General features: G+C 36.6%; 1 protein-coding gene across 1 annotated transcript in view; it reads left to right on the plus strand.

Annotated features, from left to right (window-relative positions):
• Positions 1-21,888, plus strand: part of SGMS2 (sphingomyelin synthase 2) — a 41,541-nt gene extending 19,653 nt beyond the window's left edge. The window contains exons 2-6 of the mRNA XM_033061060.1: positions 3,224-3,858; positions 4,540-4,657; positions 6,279-6,432; positions 10,237-10,403; positions 11,141-21,888. Of these exons, the coding sequence (XP_032916951.1) occupies positions 3,404-3,858; positions 4,540-4,657; positions 6,279-6,432; positions 10,237-10,403; positions 11,141-11,344 (1,098 nt within the window). The 5' untranslated portion in view covers positions 3,224-3,403 and the 3' untranslated portion in view covers positions 11,345-21,888. The remainder of the gene's footprint in view (positions 1-3,223; positions 3,859-4,539; positions 4,658-6,278; positions 6,433-10,236; positions 10,404-11,140) is intronic.
• The last annotated feature ends 409 nt before the right edge of the window (positions 21,889-22,297 follow it).

Genomic DNA, 22,297 nt, shown 5'->3' on the forward strand with positions numbered 1-22,297 from the left:
ATGCAGAAAACTAAGGAAACTGTTTGCATGGGAGCAGGTAGGAGCTCAGGATAAAATATTATGACCCTTCCTCTTTTAATTCTTAAGATTTTCTTTGAAATATGTTGTTCCTTGAGGCAGTTATGATTTCTGCTGTCAAGCTGCTGGTTAAGAAGCTCTACTTCTTGATGAGGTAACATTTATTTTTATAAGGTATAGAAGTGGTTCCAAAAAGAAAACTTGTTCCTAAAACTTGGAGGTATCCCTTATGGGAATTTTATTTATCCTTTTGGGTTACTTGGCTGTTTTTTTGTGAGTTTGAGACTTCCCAGTAGTTGCTCTCTGTGTTGGAGCAATTTGGTATGGTTTTCAGACCTAGGTATTGGCAAGATGGCCAGATCTAAGCGTTGCTGCCTGGTTGCTGAAGAATTCCAAGGCCTTCTACTAGGCAGTTTGTGGGCATCTTCTGGTTTTGATATGGAGTTGTTTTGGATTTGGCAAAAAAAAAATCAAATGTATGTTTTATCTAAAGGATCATGAGGACAACATGAAGTTAAAAGGGACCATACTCCTTATAGGTATGTGAATGGATATTTGAATTGGAGACAGGAACTTGGAAGAAGAACCTGTGTACTTCTAGGTAGTTCCTTTTACAGCCAGTAGCAGAGGATGGTTAGGCTGTTGGTGCTCTGTATCTGTCACTTCTCTGGCCAGTCAGAGTGGCAGCAAGGGATTGAGAGCTTCAAGAGCAACTTTTATCTTTTTCATCAATAGAATTGCTAATTTCTTTTAGAATATGGGAGAATGAGGTTGAAAACGTTCCTATAAAGGGAAGCACTTACCTTCTTACAGATCACTCATCAGATGATATGTAGCACCTTTAATTATCAATGTAAACAAACTTTTGGCCTCAGTATGCACTCTGCTTGAAATAATCTTGATGCACCATCAGAAGTGGTAGATCAATATGCCTTACAAGCCATTTGAAAGTACCAGGAAGGAACACAAGTGTCTCCTGCAAGCTATAGCTATAATTGTTTTGCTTTAATAAGTTAATATGAGAAGATGAACACCACTCTACTTTATAGGTTCTTAGATTATTATTCATCTGTACTTCAGACACTTTGATCTGTAAGGCTTACTTGAATGTCATTAAGGCACACTAGGTTAGGTATTTGTGGAGAAGAGAAGGAAATAACTAAGGTAGTTAACTCTCAGTAAATGCATAATTCTAATAATGTTTCAACTACATAGAATGTAAAATTTACCAGGTTGTGCTGATTGCTACCTCAGTGGCTGCTATATGTGACATAATGCTGAGAAGTGGGGTCTTGACTTAGTAGATGAATGTTAGGTACATGCATTCCAAAACATAAGCAATTAGATTCAGATTTTTTTCTCTACTGTCACTAAAGTGTTCTGTCATATGCTTAGCTTTAGTAGACAGAAGGAATAGAAGACTGTGTTAAGAAAGACTTGTGAAAGCTAAAGTGTTATTCTGTGTTACAGTTTTTGAGTAAGGCTGTTGCTTTTGCAGATGCTCTAAAAGGCTATTTTTAGTTGTAGGCAGCATCAGAGAAGTTGTTGCCTAGTTGATGGGTTAAACATCCCCTTTTCTTAAAGATGCAGAGATCACAGTATCATTGGTAAGAGGGAGAAAAAGCATAAAAAATCACCACGTTTTCTTGGATGTTTGTGTTGTATGTGGATAGTTATCATACACTTGTTGATCAGGAATGTAGAGAAGGTCAACCAATGACAGTGGATTTCAGAAACACTGCTGGGGGATAAATTTAGAAATGCTTCTCAGCTATTTCAGTATTAATTGTGTGAATCTCATATTTGGGATCTGAACTTTTACTTCTTCTCTTTTTCACTGGTTGGAGTAGTACCCATAAAATCAGTGGGATTTATGTGCTGATCACATTAGTCTTCTGTTTGGATGGGATCAGGCTGGAGGGACCAAAACACAATCCCTTGCCTTTCCAGGCTCTTTTTGGTTTAGATTGTCCTCTCAGCGGGTTGCATGTTCTTAAGTCCTGTGTATGGTTAGGGAGACTGGTAGCTCTAGCTGCTATCATGATAGCTTAATTGTATGCAAAGCATGGCAAACTGGCAGCCTGTGTTGGCATACAGAGACTTAAGGGGGTGTAGCAGTGCTGAACTTTTCTTGCAGGAAACACTAAAATGAGAGAGAATCACAATTTACTGGTAGATGGGGAGCAATTTGTATATGGTAATACTATTTTTGTCGTAGGAGCTGAACAGAGTAAGAAAAATAGGTAGATCGCAACTATGGTAAGTAGTTTCACAGAATTTTAAAGATGGGGAAATGGCCTTTATTTTTACTAGAGAGATGTCTGTTTGCTGGAGATGAACTTCATTCTGTTCTCCTTGTAGAAAATCTTGTTATGAAACGTACACACTTACCTGTTTTTTAGCTTACAAAACTTTTATGAATTAGCAAATGCAGCCTGAAATACTGAGTAATAATGACTCTTTCTACTTGTTCTTGTTTGAAAACGATCTAAATAGATTTTTTTAAGTAGCTGAAGGACAAACACAGATTCATTTATCATCTGTCCTGTGTATAGGGTACCGTAACTAAGAATTGAATCCAGGGGCATATTTCTCAGTTATGAGATTTCAGACATTTAGTGGGTATTACAGTGGCTATATAAATGCTTTTTTGTCTTGATGGAATACTAATTTAGATCTAATGAAATTTAATGGAGCTATCTATTGAGTAGATTTTCTAGATGAATCTAAATTAATTTTTGCCCTACAAAATCAAATTTTGTAGTACCCTTCTGTTTTTTGTCCTACCACCTGAACTAACAAGATTTGTCTGATCTATATGGACTACCCATATTAATATCTGTATCAACCCTATGGTCAAAACCAGGATATTTTGCATGGAATATCTCTAAGCAGTAAAATTCAATCCTGCTATAAATATGGATTAGCTTTAAGTCTGATAACTGATAAAGCAAATGATGTCATGATGTGGATCTTGTCCAAAAATACCCAAGCCTAAGTTGGTACTTGTTCTTAAACTGATATGAGATTTCTCAAGTAGGAGTTGGCTTGAATTATTTCACACTAAGTTGACTTTTGACTGTGTTTGAAAGTAGGCTTGGATGGAATTTAAATACTTTAAAATGCCTGTTCAGAGAATATCTTGTTCACTGTTGCATTACTAGTTAAGAAGGTCCTCAGTATCTGTTTTGGGGTTTTTTTCCAGATAATTCAGCTCTAGAAGAAAGATTTGTCTTCACAAATTCCTTTGAAAGCACAATGGATGCATGTTAGAGTTCTACAGAAGTCATCTAGGAACAAGAACATTGGACTTTGAGGAATAACAGAGTTCAGAGAGCCCAGAAATTAGTCACTAATAAAGCCTCTTTGATCATACAGCTTGGAAATGAATACCATTGAGACAGCAAAGCTTGAAGAGCATATGGAGGGTCAGCCAAATGAGACTTCTAATGGCTACTCACGACCTACACTCTCAGTCAGTGAAGAGAACAAAAATGGCACTAGCAAACCAAAGGGCTTGTCTAATGGCTTGCGAAAAACAACAAAGAAATATCCCGATTACATCCAGATTGCTATGCCTGCTGAATCTAGGAACAAATTTCCTCTGGAATGGTGGAAAACAGGCATTGCCTTTGTCTATGCTCTCTTCAACTTGATTTTAACAACTGTCATGATCACTGTGGTCCATGAGAGAGTACCTCCAAAGGAGCTAAGCCCTCCCTTGCCTGACAAATTTTTTGATTACATTGATCGTGTAAAATGGGCTTTTTCTGTATCAGAAATAAATGGAATGATACTACTTGGATTATGGATATTCCAGTGGTTGTTTCTTAGATACAAGTAAGTTAGCAATATGGGTTTTTTCTCTGCTTTATGTTTATATTGCTCATTTTAGGTAGAAGAAATTGTACAGTAAAATCTGTAACAATCTTGTAGAATAGGGCTGGCAGGAAAATACAAAGGGATGGCTTGTTTACAAAATGTCCTAGAGTCCATGCCAGATATGGAAATACAGGTTTTCTGATTATTGGACAATATTTTTAAACTCTGAATTTCTAACACTTATACACTAGTCAAATTTATTCTAAGATTGGGCTTTTCAAAGTGTGTTTACTGACCTGGGAAAATCTTGATGATATAAGAAAATCTTATCAAAATTTGAGGAAGAGCCCACTGTCCTCTACAGCAAAATAGAACCTTTTCTCTTGTGTCTTTGTTTGCTTAAACTATATATATTTAAGTCGAGAATGTGGTTATGGTATGGGACTAAAAAGAAAAGCTCACCGAGTTGAGGAAAAAATGCCTGTAAGTTACACTGTAAGGAGCTAACGAGACTAAAAGATGAAGAGGGATGTTTTAGTATTTCATTCAGAGAGGTGTATGGTGAACAGAGCTGGGGTGAGGCTGCTCTTTTGTTCTGAGGAGTTAGCTATCTCATGAAGCTGGAGCTCCATAACTGTTGAATATCCTGCATGTAAACATTGTACTCAATCTGTTTCTCCCTCCTTTCCTTGCTTTCAGATCAATAGTGGGACGCAGGTTCTTTTTTATAATAGGAACTTTGTATCTGTATCGCTGTATTACCATGTATGTTACCACCTTACCTGTGCCTGGAATGCATTTTCAGTGTGCGCCAAAGGTAAGAGTCTTTGTCTCTTGCTTCTTGCCTTAGTCTCTGCATTAGTCCTGATGGCTCCTTAGAATAAATAGAAGATAATGTTTCAGATATTACTAAATAACACAAGTTACTTTCAGTTGATGTCTTCAGAAACATAGGTAGTGATAAACCAAAACTTGTGTGATAACAGATCCTCAAGTTGTTGATGCAGTTGAGTGTTCCTTTTCAGAACATCTTTGGTTGAAATAAATGCTGCTAAGTCAACTTGTTTCTGAGGCTAAAGCTAATCACTCTTAATACTGTAGCAATGTTTCTTCTTATATGGTAGGATACCCAAGGTGAATACTGTAATTCATGCGCTGGTGTGCGATCTTGTGTTGCAGTATCCCTTTGAAAACCCCCACTGTTATGTGCTTTGCCTAGTTTCTCACACTATTTGGTCAAGAGCTATTACAATACCTGGAGTCAACTTCCTGTCTCCACTTCCAACCTACAAAATATATAGGAATGTGACTTAAGTTCAACTGCGTAAATATAGAAACATGGATGTGCTAATAGTTTTACAAAATATATTTTTTAAATTTAATAACATTGGAGTTAAGTGGTGGCATAAGGGAGTTGCTACTCCCACTTTAGGTTACTAATAAAAAGTTGTAGACTTAAAATTCCTTGGTACAAACTATTGTGTTGGCTGTACTGAAAAAAACTATTACCAGTTTAGTGGGGGGATAAATTTGTCACCTCTTGGATAATAGGATTTCCAGTCTTGAGTTACAACATCATGGTCATTGTCTTCTACATTGAGATAACTTAGGGATATAGTGGATTAAATTACTTTCTTATGAATCAGTGTCTGAAAATGCTTGGGGAATGACTGTGTAGTATACTGTGTATTGAGGAGTGCGAAGAGGTAATCAAAGGAAGATGCAAATGTCTGCTGAAAGTGCATTCTGCTAGCATGAAACCAGGATTAGTTACTTGAACTCTGGAAAAATGCTTGATAATTCTTTTGGACTTTTTTGTCATATATGAATATTTTTCTGATTATGAAAAAGTTATCCATTTTTCTTGGTTTTTTTTTTCCTAGAGTTAATTTAACACAGCTTGATAAAACTGCCTAGTATCTATGAGAAGTCAAAAGCAGGTCCTAATACATACTTTGAAATGTACATCCTCCCAAAAGGAGTTAAGTCCTGACTGAATTTGTAACTAAATCTAAAATGAAATGAGTTTGGACTTTTTACTCAGTAGAAACACTGGTCAGCTCTGAACGGAATAAGAATTGGTATGCAAGGTTGTACCAGTTTTTAATGGATTTCATTCATTCTGTCAATTGCTGTCATGAGATATCTGACCTTACAAATTTTTAAGGTTTACCTTTTCAGTATATTCTGCATCTCATTCTCATCCAATGCATATTTTAAAACAGCCTAGGAAAGCATAGATAGAATGCTAGTGTTACCAAACTGATCTTTATCACCTGTCAACTTTGAAATGCATGCTTATTTGTTTAAGAATATGTGAAAGAAACTGAAGAAAATGAAAATAATTTGTCCTTTTATCTGTCTCCCTGACTCTATGTGTGTTTGGGCAAGAAATGTCACAGTGTATCTTAATTTATTTTATACTTCTGGTGTTTTAGTTGAACGGAGATGCTCAGGCAAAGATTCAGAGAATCCTGCGACTGATTTCTGGTGGTGGTCTATCCATAACTGGATCACACATCCTGTGTGGAGACTTCCTGTTTAGTGGACACACTGTAGTATTAACGCTGGTCTATCTGTTCATCAAAGAGTGTAAGTGATTGTATTTCAATGCACTTTCTTGTTCATATTTGTTGCACTGGGAAAACAAATGACAAAAGTATGTGTAAAACTACTGCCCTAGTACTGTCAGTTGTATGCAGACTGTATTTATATGGGCTTGAAACACAAATTGAGTGGAAATGGAACTGTGGCTGTAGTAAAGTCAAAATGGTTGAGGCTGGAAGGGACCATTGTAGATTATCTAGCCCAACCTTTCTGCTCAGGCAGAGTTCTGTAGAGTACATTGCATAGGGTTATGTCCAGACAGTTCTTGAACCTTTCCAGTGAGGGAGACTTAACAGCCTCTCTGGACAGTCTGTTCCAGTGCATGACCACCTGAACAAGTTCTTACCACATTTAGGTAGAACTTCCTGTGCATCATTTCCTGCATGATGCCTCTAGTCCTATTGCTTGGCACCAGTAAGAAGGGTCTGGTTCTGTCCTCTTGACTTCTTCCATTCAATGTTTAGACACATTGAAGTTTCCTCTCACACTTCTCTAGTCTAAGCAGGCATATTTTCCTCTGTCATTCCTCATAAGGGAGATGTTCCAGTTTCCTAATTGTTCTCCTAGCCCTCCAGTGGACCTGCTTCACCAGGCTGAGTAGAGGGTCAGGACTATCTCTGTCCACCTGCTGACAGTGGTCTTGCCAATACACCCCAGGCTACTCTGCCCTTCTTGGCCGTGAGGGCACTGCTCATGGACAGCTTGGCCACCAGAACCCCCAGGTACTCTTTAGCAGAACTGCTTTCCAGCAGGTTGGGCCCCACCCTGTATTGGTGCACCAGGTTCTTCCTTCCCAAGTATAGGACCCTGAACTTGCCCTTGCTGAGTTTCAAAAGGTTCTGCTCTGCCCATTCCTTCAATGTGTGAGATCTGAAGGGCAGAAGCACCGCTCCTCTAAACTTTGTATTTGCAGCAGACTTGCTGACGATGAACTCTATCCCTTCATCTAAGTTGTTGATGAGTAATTTAAACAATACTGGGCCCAGTATGAACCTTTGGGTTGAACCTAGACTGTGCCAATGATTCAAAACCCTCTAAGCCCTGCCGTTCAGACAGTTCTCAGTCTGGCCTCACTAATTGTCCAGCCTTGCCTGTGAGGATATCATGGGAGACAGTGTCAGAAGTCTTGCTTGAAGTTCCCATTGACAGTTATCTCCCATTACCTATCCAGCCAGTTGTCCACATTTTCAAGGTAATCAAACTGGTTAAGCATGACTTCCCTATGGTGAATCCATGCTAACTACTGTTGATCACCTTCTTGTCTTCCACATGCTTAATGATGGCCTCAAGGATGAGCTGTTCCATCACCGTCCTAGGGATTGTGGTAAGGCTGACTAAAAGTGTTGTGGGCTTTAATGAAGAGCTAAATGTGGCTAAACATGTCAGCTCTATCTTTATGTAAGTGTTTATTGCTTGATTAAAACAAGATAGTTTTTCATCATTTGCTGACAGGTTATTTAAAATTTGTATAAAACGTGCTGTAGTAATTATGCACACTAGCTCTGTGCAGGTTAGCTGCAGGGGGTTGTAGGGAATTTTGTAGCTTGACCACAGCATCATTGCACACTTTACTGCATCCAGAAGCAAAGTTAGGTTTCTCAGGTGTGCTATATATTAGTTACTGCAAGCAATGAAAAGTTAATTCATGCTTTTTGGATGTCTTGTGCTCGTCTCCTACTTAATGCTTCTTGTAGTTGATAAGAGTTTGGCAAGCATGCAGAACATGCAGTTATGGTTTCCCACTTTGCTTTATATTGCTCTGGGGCATGGGAGGAAAAATCTTATATGCTGTACCCAGCGCATCTTATTGAAGTGTTAGAATTAGCATTGACTTCTAAATCTAATATGTGGTAAGAAGAGCTCTCTCCTGGGAACTTGGCCACTCATGAATGTGTAGTGGGGAGTTCCCTTCTTGGTTCATGTGTTTGGTGTTGGAATCTTCCCTCCTGTTGTTGTATCCCAAACTATGCAAATGCTAGCTTGGCTCATAGGAATATGTAGTTCTCACTGAAGTAAAAAAAAGACTAACCAGCATTAATTTGATGCCTTCCTTTTATTAAAATGTTGAGGGAACAAGGTGCTGCAGTGCTGCATTCTGCCTTAAACAAAAAACATAATAAAAAAGGGCCTCTTGAATGTGATAGACTCCAAATTGCAGATTTGAGATGTTCTTCTTTGAATAGTGATTTAGGATGCTGATTAGTCTGATGATTCTTAGACCTAGGTCTTTCCTGTGATGTGAATATTGGTGTGGGAATGGCATTTATAACTCACCACAAATATCAGAGCAATATTAGGAAAATAGTCTAATAAGAGTTATTGTTTGCCTTGTTTTGCCTGTTATGTTGTATTTTAATGCTATTCGTGTATTCAGTTGTACCAGGAAAGATGAAGACAACCCAATATTTTCTGGGCTAGTTTCTCTTTATGCTATATGGGATTGGAGCAATATTATGACACAAATTTTTGTAATAAGGTCTTTGCTGCCTAATTTTAGGCATATCTTTCCCTTAGATCAAGCTCTGTAAGTTAGAAATGCATAGTTTTCCTTTTTTTACCTTCCATATAATGATCAAAATGTTGTCTGAACCAGGGTATAAGCCCTATAATTGCTCTGAATTAGAGGCTGCTTATGGTGGTCTTCTTTGCTCTTTTGGTAACATGTATAAGATACATTCTGAGGTTTTTGTTTGGCTTAGTTCAGTGTTTGCTCTGCTCTTCTCTTCCTTTCATACTCTGCCATTTTTTCACTTATTCTCTGTACCACATTCTTCACCAGAATAGTTATTTGTACTTCTAGTATTTTCAACCTTTGTCTTGCTCAATGCTGTTTTTATCAACTTCTTGAGATTGCTTGGCTTCTTATCTCCACCTACTGATTTTTTTTTTTTTAAGATCTGTCTGTAGTGTTATGGGGGGAGTTAAAAGAATTTATTGTCTTGATATTTACACAAAAAAGTGGCCCTATAGTTATTATTTTGCACAGGCCTCTGAGAACCTGTTGGGTCGGCTTGTTGAGATCAGTAACTTTTATGCTGATATTGTGTGAAAGTAAAGGCTGACCATTGCCCCACAATGCAAGAGGTGCCAAAACCTCCTGCTGTGAGTGAAATGAAACCAGTTAGCCTGTCAGAAGTTATGAATGGTCATTGTGACACTGAGGGCATTTTTTCAATGGGGAAAGAAGTTCAGGAGAACTTTTCCACTGAAGTGGCTGAAATGCATTTTAAATAGTTTTGCTCCCATTTGTAAATCCTGCAAATTCATATACTGTCCTTTGTTTCACAGAACTGAGGCTTCATGCAAATTAATTAAAACTTTAGAATTAAAATGAGTGTCCTTTTCTGTTTATTTTGTGATTTCTGCTCAAGTTGTATCAATTCTAGAGATTTGAGTTTACTTGAATATCAACAGTGAAAAGAAAAGATTAAATACACCCAAGTTAAATAACCCAAGTGTATGTTTTACCTCAATTTTGTCTCTTCCTCTGCACCCCAAATCCTAGAAGTGATTTAACGGGAAAACTTAATTTGACTTGAAAATGAGTGGGTGTTGTGTAACTAACCTGTCTTGTGCTCACTTTAAGAAGTAAGAGCACCTCAGTAAGTTTACGTAATTCACCATGTAGATTCATACCAATCAAAGCAGGGAGTCTGTACCAGTGTGATATATGTTTTCAAATTCAGTCGCCTTTAATTAATTTTATCTTTTCCCCTTCCTTTTGTGGATTGTTAGAATAACAGATGGCTTTTTGCTGTGTTTTTTCCCTGTCACCTCCCTGTCTCACAGATTCACCACGTCATTTCTGGTGGTATCACTTAATCTGCTGGCTGATGAGTGCTGCTGGCATCATTTGTATCCTGGTTGCTCATGAACACTATACTGTAGATGTCATCATTGCCTACTATATCACCACACGGCTCTTCTGGTGGTACCACTCAATGGCTAATGAAAAGGTGAGTGGCAAATACCTTCACAATCAATGTATAGCCTGTATTTCTTAAAATGGCCTAAACGTTAAAGTTAGTTCTTAATTTCAGAATAAAAATAGATGTTCCATATTTTAAACACAAGTTTAAACAGAATGGCCAAGGAATTTCATTGTTATTTAGGTAAATAATTAGTCTTAAAAAAATTTTCTGAGTTTTTGAGGTTTTAATGCTGTAGTTGATGTATAGAATAGCCCTTCTTTGTCTCAGCTTATTTATAAGTAGTTGAGTAGTAAAACTTCTGGCCAACTGAAATTACCCAGACAATCCTATAATTCTAGTGACAATTCTTTTATAAATGTCATTAAAGGTACACTGTACAGAAAGTTGCTGCTGTTGTTGTTTCAATAACACTTTCAAGTAAAAACATAGCTCTGAAGCCCATTTAATGTAATTCTCAACTACTGCTCATCAATGGAAACAAGACATGCCTGAAAGCACTTGAAAAGGGCTTGAGTGCTTTGTTGCCCCACATTTTGCGCAGCAGCAAAGCATCCCTTTGTAGTAAAGATGCTCAGTTTGTAGTATGCATTTGGTTGACAGTGTCTATCTCAGTTCTGTGTTTTCTAGGCTAAATACTCAGTCTTTGCAGAAATGCATGCAAATACATTGCATTTTTACTGTTGTCTTGACTCAATGTAACTGATTATAAGCCTTTAAACTGACAGTTGCCTTTTCCTCTTTACATGCTTGTGCCAATACAGACTTTAAAGGTGTCTTCACAGACGAATTTTCTCTCTCGAGCATGGTGGTATCCAATATTTTATTTCTTTGAGAAGAATGTGCAAGGCTCTGTTCCTTGCAGTTTTTCTTGGCCAATATCTTGGCCCCCCAGCTGCTTCAAATCTTCATGCAAAAAGTATTCACGTGTTCAGAAGACTGGAGAGGACAATGAAAAATCTACCTGAAGAAAAGAAGGAAAGCATCTACTCTGGCTTTTTGATTTTTGATTTTTTTTTTACCAAAATATTAATGCTGTAACCAAAGTTTTTGAGAAGACTGTAACTGAAGAAGTGGACCAAACTTCTGTGCAATTGATGGAAAGACAATTGTAAACATGTATTGCATTTCAGATGTTTTCCTCTCATCAGGCTGTATAGACCTGTTCTACTCTTCAGTGCTAACCAAATGCACCACTGATGGGATTTTTTTATTAAAGAAAAATTGGAGCAGGACTTTGCTTTATTAATGAGATAGAGGTGCCAAAGACCACAGTAACACTTCCATTACTATCACTCATCCACAGAAGCACCCAAAAGTCTCATCCTCAGAGTTCTGGAGTGCGTAAGGGCAAAAACATTCTAAAATGTAAAGGCACGATATTTGCATATTGAGGTGTATAAAAAAAAACACGATTGTGGGAAGTGGTTTGTTGCATTATTCTTGCTAATGAAGGTAAGGCCTTCGTGTGACTGATACAGCTGGAAGCAAGTCTGACTTTTATATGCTGTGGGTATGAATATCTTATGACCATAAAATACTACTTACCACCATTAACTTCCATGTATTGTACTATATACCAATTTTTACATTTTTATTAGTAATTTTATATTTAAACAGTTGTGCTACCTGATGAATTTGCAAATTAGAAATAGCTACTAACATCAGAGCTCAAGGAGCCTAAAGTTTTACTTTTAATAAGGGACACAGTTTCAACATTTAAACCTTGAATTGCAGCTGGCCTTGTGTATTATAGCTATACAGTGCCTGTGAGTGTATATAGATGCATATATACACAAAAGCACACACCTTAAAACAAAATTTAGTGAGAAGAGTGAGCATAGAGTTCTTGATGCAGGCAAAAATTGTAAAGCTCTCCCTGTGTGAGGAATGCAAGGCTAGGTCCAAAATGGGACTGCATTTAAAATGTTTTAATTTTAGTAGCAATCTCTTGCTGAAACTATGTAGCAGGTTTGCTTGGGAGCCATAGTTCTCCATGGAATTTCTTTTTGTCTTTTACCTCTTGACACATGTTTGTGACTTATTTAAAAAAAAAAAAACAGACAAAAAAGTGCTGAGGTGAAATATCTACAACAGCAGCATTTCTTCAATTACAACCTAAAATAATTTAGTACTAAATGACACTGTCATAGAACTCAAATGTTTACCTCAGGGTTTCAGTCCAGCTAAAATGGCTATTTAAACAAGTTGGCTGAGAATGGGGGAATTACCATGGGGTGAACATGTGACAAAACTACAGATTAACAGCTACCTGTTTCTTGTTGGTTTATGTTGTTTCGTATTGTTATGGAAGCAGAGTAGAAAATTAGCACACCATGTTTAGCCATTTATATTCCGTATTTATTTCTGCAGTTAACTCAATATTTTTTTCAGATCTTCGCTAAAACCTAATGAAAAGATAGAACTGCTTTAAGTGTTGAGGTAATACTAGTATAAATGAAATGCTGCATATTTTAAGAATGTCTTGAACTGAGGGTAAAGTGTGAATACAATTTAAATGATGACTTTTTTTAAAAAAAAAGTAGAGTTAAAGTTATAAAATTAAATAGAGTATTCAAATATAATCATACTTAGTTATGGGGATCTGAGTTGTATATGAGGTTATTTTTGATGTGCATTATCAAAATAATACAATAAAAAGTGTTCCTTTCAATACATTCTTCAAAAAAACCTAGTTAAGAAAGATAAATTCTGCTGTTGTTTGGTTTTGTTATTTAAAATGAGCTTAGTAGACTCTGACAATGTACCCCTGAAGTTGTGTGTGTATGGGCATATCTGTGCTTTTATTTGCTTGCTTCTAGCAGACTTTGAATGGCTAAAAAGCCAGTATCAAAATACTTTTGAATCCTTGTTCTCTATCATATAAATGATTCTATTCAATACTAGTCAATAGATCTCCCAAGTTACATGTTATATCAGTACTACTTCACAGATCATAATTTAAGCTAAAATCTAAGCTTTGTGATACCTTAAATACAGTCAAGTTAATCCACTTGTAGTAATGCTATCTTTTAGGAGTTATGAATGGATTTTGTTAGTGGTCACTGTGCCTTGAAAATAGCATGATGAAAAGCACTATCTAAGGAGCTTAAGCAGTGGTTTTCATCTGGTGGCTGAAAAATAAACACTTTGATAGTCTACGTATCTAATTGTCTGCATAACCACCACCATGCCTTGGTGGGATTTCTGTAATAGAACTGCAAAGCAGGCTTTCTTCATGCAGGAGGAGATGTTTGGGGTTTTTTTTTACTCTTATTCCTTTTCTGAAGAAAAAAAAAGTGGAAGTGATGAAATAGAACCAAGTAAAGACTTTGCTTTTGTTGGGCTGTGTGAGCTTTCATTCCACTGCTGAATTTGATAGAGACTTGTATTGTAACACAAAAGGAAAGTTTAGATAGCAACTCTAGCTCAAAATACTTAGTTCCTGTTCTGGCTCAGTCCTCCCTTAAGTGCTTAATATTTATCCATTGTATGAAAACTCACAAAGGAGTGTGTGTGTGTGTGTTTAATTAGCATAAAGCGCCAGTTGTCTGCCCTCTCAATAGCTTTTGATTGCTTTTGCAACTTGGATGGTATAGCTGTATTTGACGACTCTTTAGACCTATATGCAAGGTGATAAAATGGGGTAAGTAGTGGTATACTCTAGTTCTTACTGCTATAGTAGTTTATCCAATACAAACTACAACTGCTACATAAGAATTACTAATTTTAACATCTTAGTGATCATTGAATACAAATACCCTGAAGCTTAAAGTATAGTTTCATCCTGAGCAGCAAGACATTGCAATAGGTTAGAAGGACAAACTTGGACTTTGTTAGTCCTACAATCAACTGGTCAGTATATTATTTTGTCTGTATATGCCCAGTACTTTCTAGTGTGTCACTAATAATTTTTTGCTAGTTACAATAATATTTCTCAGAGATATCACGTCCCTTTACTGTGATTATAACATGCTCCTCTTGACTAAAGAGCATTTACATGTTGAACTTTACAGGCACTTAATAAAAAAAAACCCACTACATTTGTACACCTGACCTATCAGTATGAATACTGATGGACTTTCTTAAAATGCCAAACAAACATAAATTTAAATCTGGATTTAAAATGTTAACTTGAGCATTTAAAAAAATGTGCTGCTAAGTGGTCATGCTACAGATGCTTACTTCTATATGCAAGAAGTTGTTAATGTCTACTCGAAAGCACTGTAAATGGACACCTTTTTCGGTACGTGCTTAGCACTCCCATGTGGACATAAATGGTACTGTTTGTTATCCTTCACTACTGTTTTCTTGGGAAGATCGCCACAGGTGGTGTAACAACAAAAATAGCTGTGCTAAACATTGCAATGAATCCTAGTACTGGATTTGCTGCCCTCCTTAAAAAAGCATTCGGGAGAGAAGGAAACTAAGACAAAGCTTGTTAAAATACACTATATTCATGTAATAGAGAAATAAAGCTCAGCAACAGAGACAGAACTGGGAAGTCTTAAAAGAGATGAGAACATTCTCCCAATTGGATTATTGCAAATCCACTTACTAGGGTCTTAAATCAGAATTGGTTCAATCTCTGGCTTTCTCCTATCAGTAGTATCTGGCTAGACAGTTTATCCTAAGTTGCTTGGTACTAACACAAATTCTTTTTCTCATGTTGTTGGATGGGATTTACTGTTCTAGAGACAGATCTATTAACTTCAGTGGAAGGTGGTCTTTCCATTAACTTTAAATGAACTTTCATATAGCTCTTTTTTTTTTGTTTGTGGGGATTTTTTTTCCTTTGTTAGTAGGATTTTTGGGAGTTTTTTGTGGTGTTTTTTTAAATGCATAAACCTTGAATCTTAAAGATTGATGGGGTAATTTTGGAAATGGGTCCAAGTTGCCAGATGGACTGGAACCATTTTGCCTTACTGGCAGATCTAATAGTTTTAAAGCTCCATTGTCATCTTGATATTTTTACAATATACATGTTTTGAACTTATCTAGGACTCTTATGTAGGCACACAAAATTAGAATAATGCTAAAAGATTGAACAGTTCTGTATAGAAGTATTCTATTCCAGACATTGTAAAATTAATGTCTTAAATTCAGTTATTAAGCATAGGTATCTTAAAAGTAAATACTTGTATTAGGTATCATTCAAATGAGTGTTGCTGCTGAAGTGCACATGAGAAAAATACCCTAGCAGACCATCAGAGTAGCTTTGCTTATAAGTAAGCCTTCATGTGCCACTTTATGTTGCTGCTTGGAATCTAGAAGGAAGTGCTGTGAAACAGAATAGAGACAAAGGCATTTGTAGTATTTATAAGGAAAAGGAAGGAAGATGAAAACACTGAAATAGATGGTAGTCATATATTGCTTCTTGCATGAAATTGAGCTAAAACTACACCTAACTTCTCAGAAGCATAGATTTAAGTTGTGTAACGGTTATTAAAAAAAGAAAACAACAAACCCAAACCTATAAGGAAGCAGCAGTATTAAACACATTATTCTATGGTACAGCTGTGTATTCTGTGCTGGCTCTCATCCATAAGTTAAAATATAAAAACAAAACCCAACTCAGAGGTGCTTGGAGATTAAAGTACTTAAATATTATTAGCAGTTTTTCTTATAAGTTGTTCCTACAAGCTGTCACTAATAGTTTCTAAAACAAGAACAAAATGCTGCGATGCTAAAAGCAAATGGAAGCTTTTTTCCTAGTTGACTTCAGTTACCATGGATTTAACCATATGATTAAATGTTATTAACCTAGAAATCAGGACATAACAATGTCAGGCTAGATAGAGGTAGCTCATGTACTGCAGGGAAACAGTTCCGAACTCATCTTTCCTAACTAAACTCTCAATACCTGTATGATGTTTAAAGATGAAGTAACAATACTGTGCAGTCTTTCATGTGTATATGAAATACTGGTGTTTAAGATTCCCTCTTTCTACTGTAAATCAGTTATTAAAAGCCCACAAAGGTTTGACTTGTTTTCAGTAAAAAAATTTTAATTGCAAAGGACTTGGAGTTGAGCAAATGGCTAGATGTTTATTTTCTGTACCTCTTAGCTGTGTACTAACCTTTAAGATGCAAACTAGTTTTCAGTCCTAGGAAGAGAGGGCAAACCACTTCTTTCTGGGAGAAGAGCAGTGTGTGACTTTTTGGAATTGAAATTATGTTGCCTGCATGTTCCATGCAGACTTACCTGTATTACTGTTGAAAAAAGATGCTGTATAGTTAGTGTTTTCACTTTTTCAAATGATTCTGTAGTGGTTGACCCCAATCCTTTAACTGGATGAGGAGTGAGTGTGTCCTTTACTTGCTGTCTGTATGGTTGAGCATAACTGGTTTTAGTTCTGGTAAATGTCAGTGGAAAAATTGCAGATCGCTTGGATGCAGTACCTAAGATGTTTCAAGGTGTCTGTGCATGGGTTTCTTCTAGGAGAAATACTCCTTTTTCAAGCTGTGCCTAAATAGTAATAATGTCAGCTCTTGCATTTTCTCACAGCATAATATGGTCTTTAGGAGGTTAGCATTTGTGACACTGCAAAGAATTACACAGAATAATCTCCTTTATGCCAACTGAGATCAATTTTCACGAAGTGTCTTTGCTGAAATATGCTTGAAGATTACTTTCTGGGGTGTATTTAATTTTTTAAATAAGAGAAAAAGTGATCAGAAATGAGTCTGAAATAAGAGCATCTTAAGCAGTTTGGGCCAGGCACCATGTAGACACATGGGTGTGGAAAGGGGATTCTCTGGCATAAATAACATTGGATTCAGTACACAATGGCTTCCGTAGGAAGACAAACCAGGTTGTACATGTACAATACAGATGGCTGTGAGCTATCTTTGCCTGTCCTTTTAAGCTGCTTTCAGACTGACAGTGCAGTACTAAGAAGTGAAGGGCACTTACAAATCAAAACTATAAATGGGCCTGAAAAGGCAAATCTCTGTAAAACCAGTCATCAGAGAGCTGTATTCCAATTCAACTGAACATACAATTGGGTGTTACTACAGGTGTGTGAGTCACATTTAAGATGAGTGGAACTGTTTGCTTTCTAAATTATTTTCATTAAAGATGGCAGGTGTGCTGAGAATATCAAGAGGAAATTGATCTCCCTGATTACTTTTACCTCTACCATTGAAGTGTTTGTGCATGAACCTTAAACAATATTACAGAACTCCAACCCCTCTTACATTTTGAGTTACTTAGCAGTGCTTTGTTACTTATGTAAAAACTGGGTTTGCATTCCACTTTTTTCAGTTTGTTACCACTCAGAATGCTGCTTATGCTGAAGCCTGTGCTGCTTTAGCCTCCTGTCTAACTACATCTGCTTCTACTAATTATTTTTTTTAAGTGACTCAATACAGAAGAGTAGGATTTACATTTGAGAGTGCCTTGTAATTAACACTAAAGCCAAAATGCATTCTTGTCAGACACATCTTTGCACAATTAGTACTTGAAAATAATTTCAGGTTTCAAAACCTGACATGCTAGGATGTACTTTTTTTCTCTCAGGAACCAATTCTTGCTTCTTAAACGTTAAGCATGTTTGTTTGTGTTTATTTTTGTGATTCAGAAGAGCATGTGTGAGATGTAAAAAAGGTTCTGCTAGCTTTTGAGGTCAGGTTTATACCAAGGAACCTGAAAGTAAAAGCGGAAATAATGGTTTTATGGCTGTGGTTCTCATGCTTTCCATGTGACTTTGAAAACTCTCAAGACTTCCCTAAGGTGCAGGACCTCACTTTGGCTGTAACATGTTTCATCCTTGTCAACTGACAGCTTTTCTTGCAGGACTTTTATGTATCCATAGCTCTGTATGTGAATTTGAGCTGTTTATCCAACTGTGGAAAAACTAGGCAAGAAAAGAGGTTGACTGCTGAGGAACCCTACATGGTAGTGTAAGAATGCTGTAATGCATGTGTGATAAGAAGCTGGTAAGATGGTGGTGTTCTGTTACTTTAGTTCTGCAAACGCCATGCAGCAGACTACTACAGTAACAAATTGAGAAACCTTTGGTGCTGTAGTTTCTACTGATCTTTGCAAACTGGGTGTTTTTTTCATATAAATTCTTCACAATTAGCAAGAGTTGGCTTTTAAGTGTTAAAACTTTCAGGATGACACTTTATAGCTGATACTTTGTTAGGTAACTGAGTGTTATGGTTTGCTGTATATATGCAAGAGGTGCTAGAGCTAGAGTTGTGATTTGTGCTGCAATCTATTCACTGTGTTAAAAAAACCCAAACCAAAACCAACTATTGCACTAGCTGTACTTTAGAAGAAGCAATAATGGGAGCATCTTGTAGCTTTTCTCTCCAAAGGTGCGTCTGTCATGAACACTTTACTGTCAACTGTGAACTTGGTAAAAACATGTTAAAGAAATTGTCCTATGTGGTTTACTGGGCACATGTAAGTTGAAATTTTTTATGGCCAGCCTGCGTACTAATGAATACAGCTGGATTACTTACATAACCACCTACATCTTTAAAAATAAAAACGCTTATATCCATTTATGGTGCTAATAATTTCAAATATTATAAAGAGCTGGCCTTCTCTTATTATATGTGAGCACTAAGGAAAGTTGTTCTGACACCATCTCAATAAAACAAAATTTCTCTACATTTTAAGCCTGTTCCAAATGCTTTTTATATAGATACATTTTCCTAATTTTTTTGTATAAAAACTGCAAAAAATAGTATTTTAATGCAGGAAAACATTAGGAATGTATATTATTCTAAACTACATGTCCATTTCTAAATTTTCATACATTTTAGGATAGCTGATCTTTGGGAACTCAGTCTAAAATGTAAGAATTGTACTAGGTAGGATTAAATGCCAGGCTTGTAGTTCAAAGAAAATAACTCTCTGGCTTCATCATCACTGCTGAAGCCTGGAAGACAGAGGGAGAGGATGTAAAGTGGACAAAGGTGTATTAGAAAGACACTGATTATACAGTGTAGATGTACTTTTTGCTGAAACTTAAAAACCCAAACAACTTGTGATGGACATGACCATGTAACTATCTAAAGAACAGAAGTGAAACAACTTAATTGCCAAGACAGTTCACAGTAGGAGATTATAAAAACATGTGAAAGAACTTTAAACTAGATTTTTTAGATTGTGAAATGGCAAAGTAATTTTCCAACTTTGTTTGAAAGCTTCACAAGCAACTTTTTCTTAAAGTGAAAAATTATCTTGTGCCTTCTCTTGCAGAAGCTATCATTGCTTTCCCCCTTGCTTTTGGTTGTGATTTTATTGTATGTAGTGGACATCACACTTCCAGATCTTTCAAAGAGGCATTTTTGGGCAGCAGTGCCTACACTTTCCATCCCCAGAGAATACTGAGACTTTAGTTTTTGTAAAAGGCCCCTTACTCATGAGCTTGCTGTTGTGAAAATGTCTGCCTGTGGCAGGTATGGCAGTCCTGCTATGGTCAGCTCTTAAATGAGCATACTGCTCCTAATTCAGCCAGACACATGAATGTGCAAGAGTGGGTGCTATGTCCATGTGCACTGGTGCCACTGCAGCACACGCCTGTGCTCTGAAATGGTTGTACCCTAAGTTGCTATTCTTCATTTACTAGAATAAATTCTCTTAAATCACTTCCACCTAGTATTTCAAGAAGTAAAAGGGCTTCTCTAAGATCTATTTGATGGAACTTCTGTGTCAGTGGAAGGAATATTCCATGTTTGGTGTAACTTAAAGCAGAAACAAAACAAGCCCATCATCTAGGATAAAACCAGGACTAGTTGGGGTTTTTGTTTGTGTGAAGGTGGATACTCCAGTAACAATAGTCTGGATTGTCTTCCTGTTTCTCTCAGTGCACCAAAGATTGAATGGTTACCCATCGTAGTCCTAAGCCACATTGAAATATAACCCTCCTATCTTAATTACTAGATGCTTCAGAGAAAATGACTGCATTTTTTTAATTTACAAAAAAGTGCAATATTTATGAAAATATTAAGAGGCAAATGGCTGCATGCTTCAATGTCCTGCAAAAACAACACCTTTGCAAGCATGTGACATGCACTTGACGAAAAGTCGATTTTTTTAGCTTTAGTTGCTGTGTTACAGCAACTGTGTTTCAGTGCACTAGTGTAACTCAGAACTTTCAAATATTTTCAATGTGCTTTTGACAAGGAGTGTGTTTTTTATGAATAAAGTGCCTGTGGAAATAAAAATCTAAAAGTTGCCTGCGATCTCAAATAAAGCATATAAAACCACAGCCCATACTTGAGAATGGGTGCTAAGTGAGCAGCTGCAGAGAACAGCTGTTCAACAGTCCTAAGCATTGATTCAAAGATTAAGTTTGAGAGAAGAATATTATGTTGCTTTTGAGAGTTTACTGTGTTAATTAAACTTCCAATGCTTCTGCTTGGGCCTTAACTCTGTAACTTGGTTATCTTTAGGGAAAAATTACTTCCTTTGAACTATTCTATTTTTAATGCTTGTTTTCATGATAGTCTTTATTCTGGTGGGGATTTTTGTTTGCTTGTTATGTGGAGCTATTTTTTGACCTGTTATAAGTGGAGTCACCAAAAGCTTTCATTCCTCAGGGGTAAAGGAGTTTGAAGAATGGTTTTTCCTTAAGTGCAGAAATAAAGAGGGTGCGGTTTTTATTACACTGATGCTAGGACTGAAGAAGAAGGATTTCCATGGAAAGAACTATAGTGCTAAAACTTGTATACGTAGTTATTTGGGGTATGCAGAACATTAGTAAAGTACTTGGATACGTTTTGCTGTTAATTTAATGCTTTAAAAAGATGCTATTTAGTTCCAATTTAAGTTGGAGAAACAGATTTTAATGTTGCAACAGCTATTATTTTAACTTGAAACATCCACTTAGGTACTGGTATGTTAGAGCTAAAGTTGCATTTTATCACTTAAAATTTTGAAATTAATCTCATTTTTATCAAAATTAATGTGAAATTTAATCTCTGGACACCCTAGAATTGGCCATATGCCACTGAAACCAATATTTCAAGTGCATACATAGGAATGGAAGGCATTTTTAAAATCTAGTTCAGCTTCTTGACTAGACTAGAGAAGGAAGTGAGGCTAAATTACTCTTGTACAAAGAAAACTGGCAAAAACAAATGTGTTTCAGCTGTGCTGAATACTTTAGTTTCTTATTTTCCTACTACAGAACTTAAACTTTTCTGAAGACTCAGATTTAAAATATCTTTAGTTCAGCTGAATTTTCACCTGTTTTTATGTATTTTTTTTCCTAGCAGATGCATTTTATTGGTACACATTGTAATTAGCTGCAGAATTTCTGCCAAATATGGACAAAATAAAAGCCACATTCTGTTCTACCATTTAACTCTGTTCTTAGTTTCTTCTCTTTTGCTTTGTCCATGGCTGGTAAAATGTCCACTTGCTATTTAGGTTAAAGAGACAGTTGCCTTAATTGCTCAGAGGAAATCTGACCTTGACCATTTAAAGCTTTATGTATTTCTGAAATTGCTGTAACTTCTGTATAATTGCAATAAAACATTTTTCATACAATTCAGCCGCTATTTTATGAGCAACTTGTCACTATCTTTACTGAATGTTCAAGTGTTTAAAAAAATAGTTTAAAAACACCTGTTGTAATGGATAAGTGCCCTTTATTCTGTGCATTTTTTTTATTTTTGGGGGATCACTTTAAAGAAGCACTGTGGGCAAAACACAAATACTTTTCTCTGTTAGTGAGGGGATAGCAAGAGTGCTTGCTAAACCCACTGATGCTGCAGCAAATTATTGTGAAGACCAGACAGAGGCATTTTTCAAAGTCTAATTGACTCTAGGGTTTTATGCTGATCAACTGGAAGAAAGCGGGCTAAGGTGTGCACTGGAGGGAGAGGGAGGTTACCCTCAAAACCAATTCTGGGTGGGTTTGGGGTTTTTGTGTGTGTGTTTGGGGTTTTTTATCATT

The sequence above is a fragment of the Catharus ustulatus genome, chromosome 5 (assembly GCF_009819885.2).
Source record: "Catharus ustulatus isolate bCatUst1 chromosome 5, bCatUst1.pri.v2, whole genome shotgun sequence".
Taxonomy (NCBI): domain Eukaryota; kingdom Metazoa; phylum Chordata; class Aves; order Passeriformes; family Turdidae; genus Catharus; species Catharus ustulatus.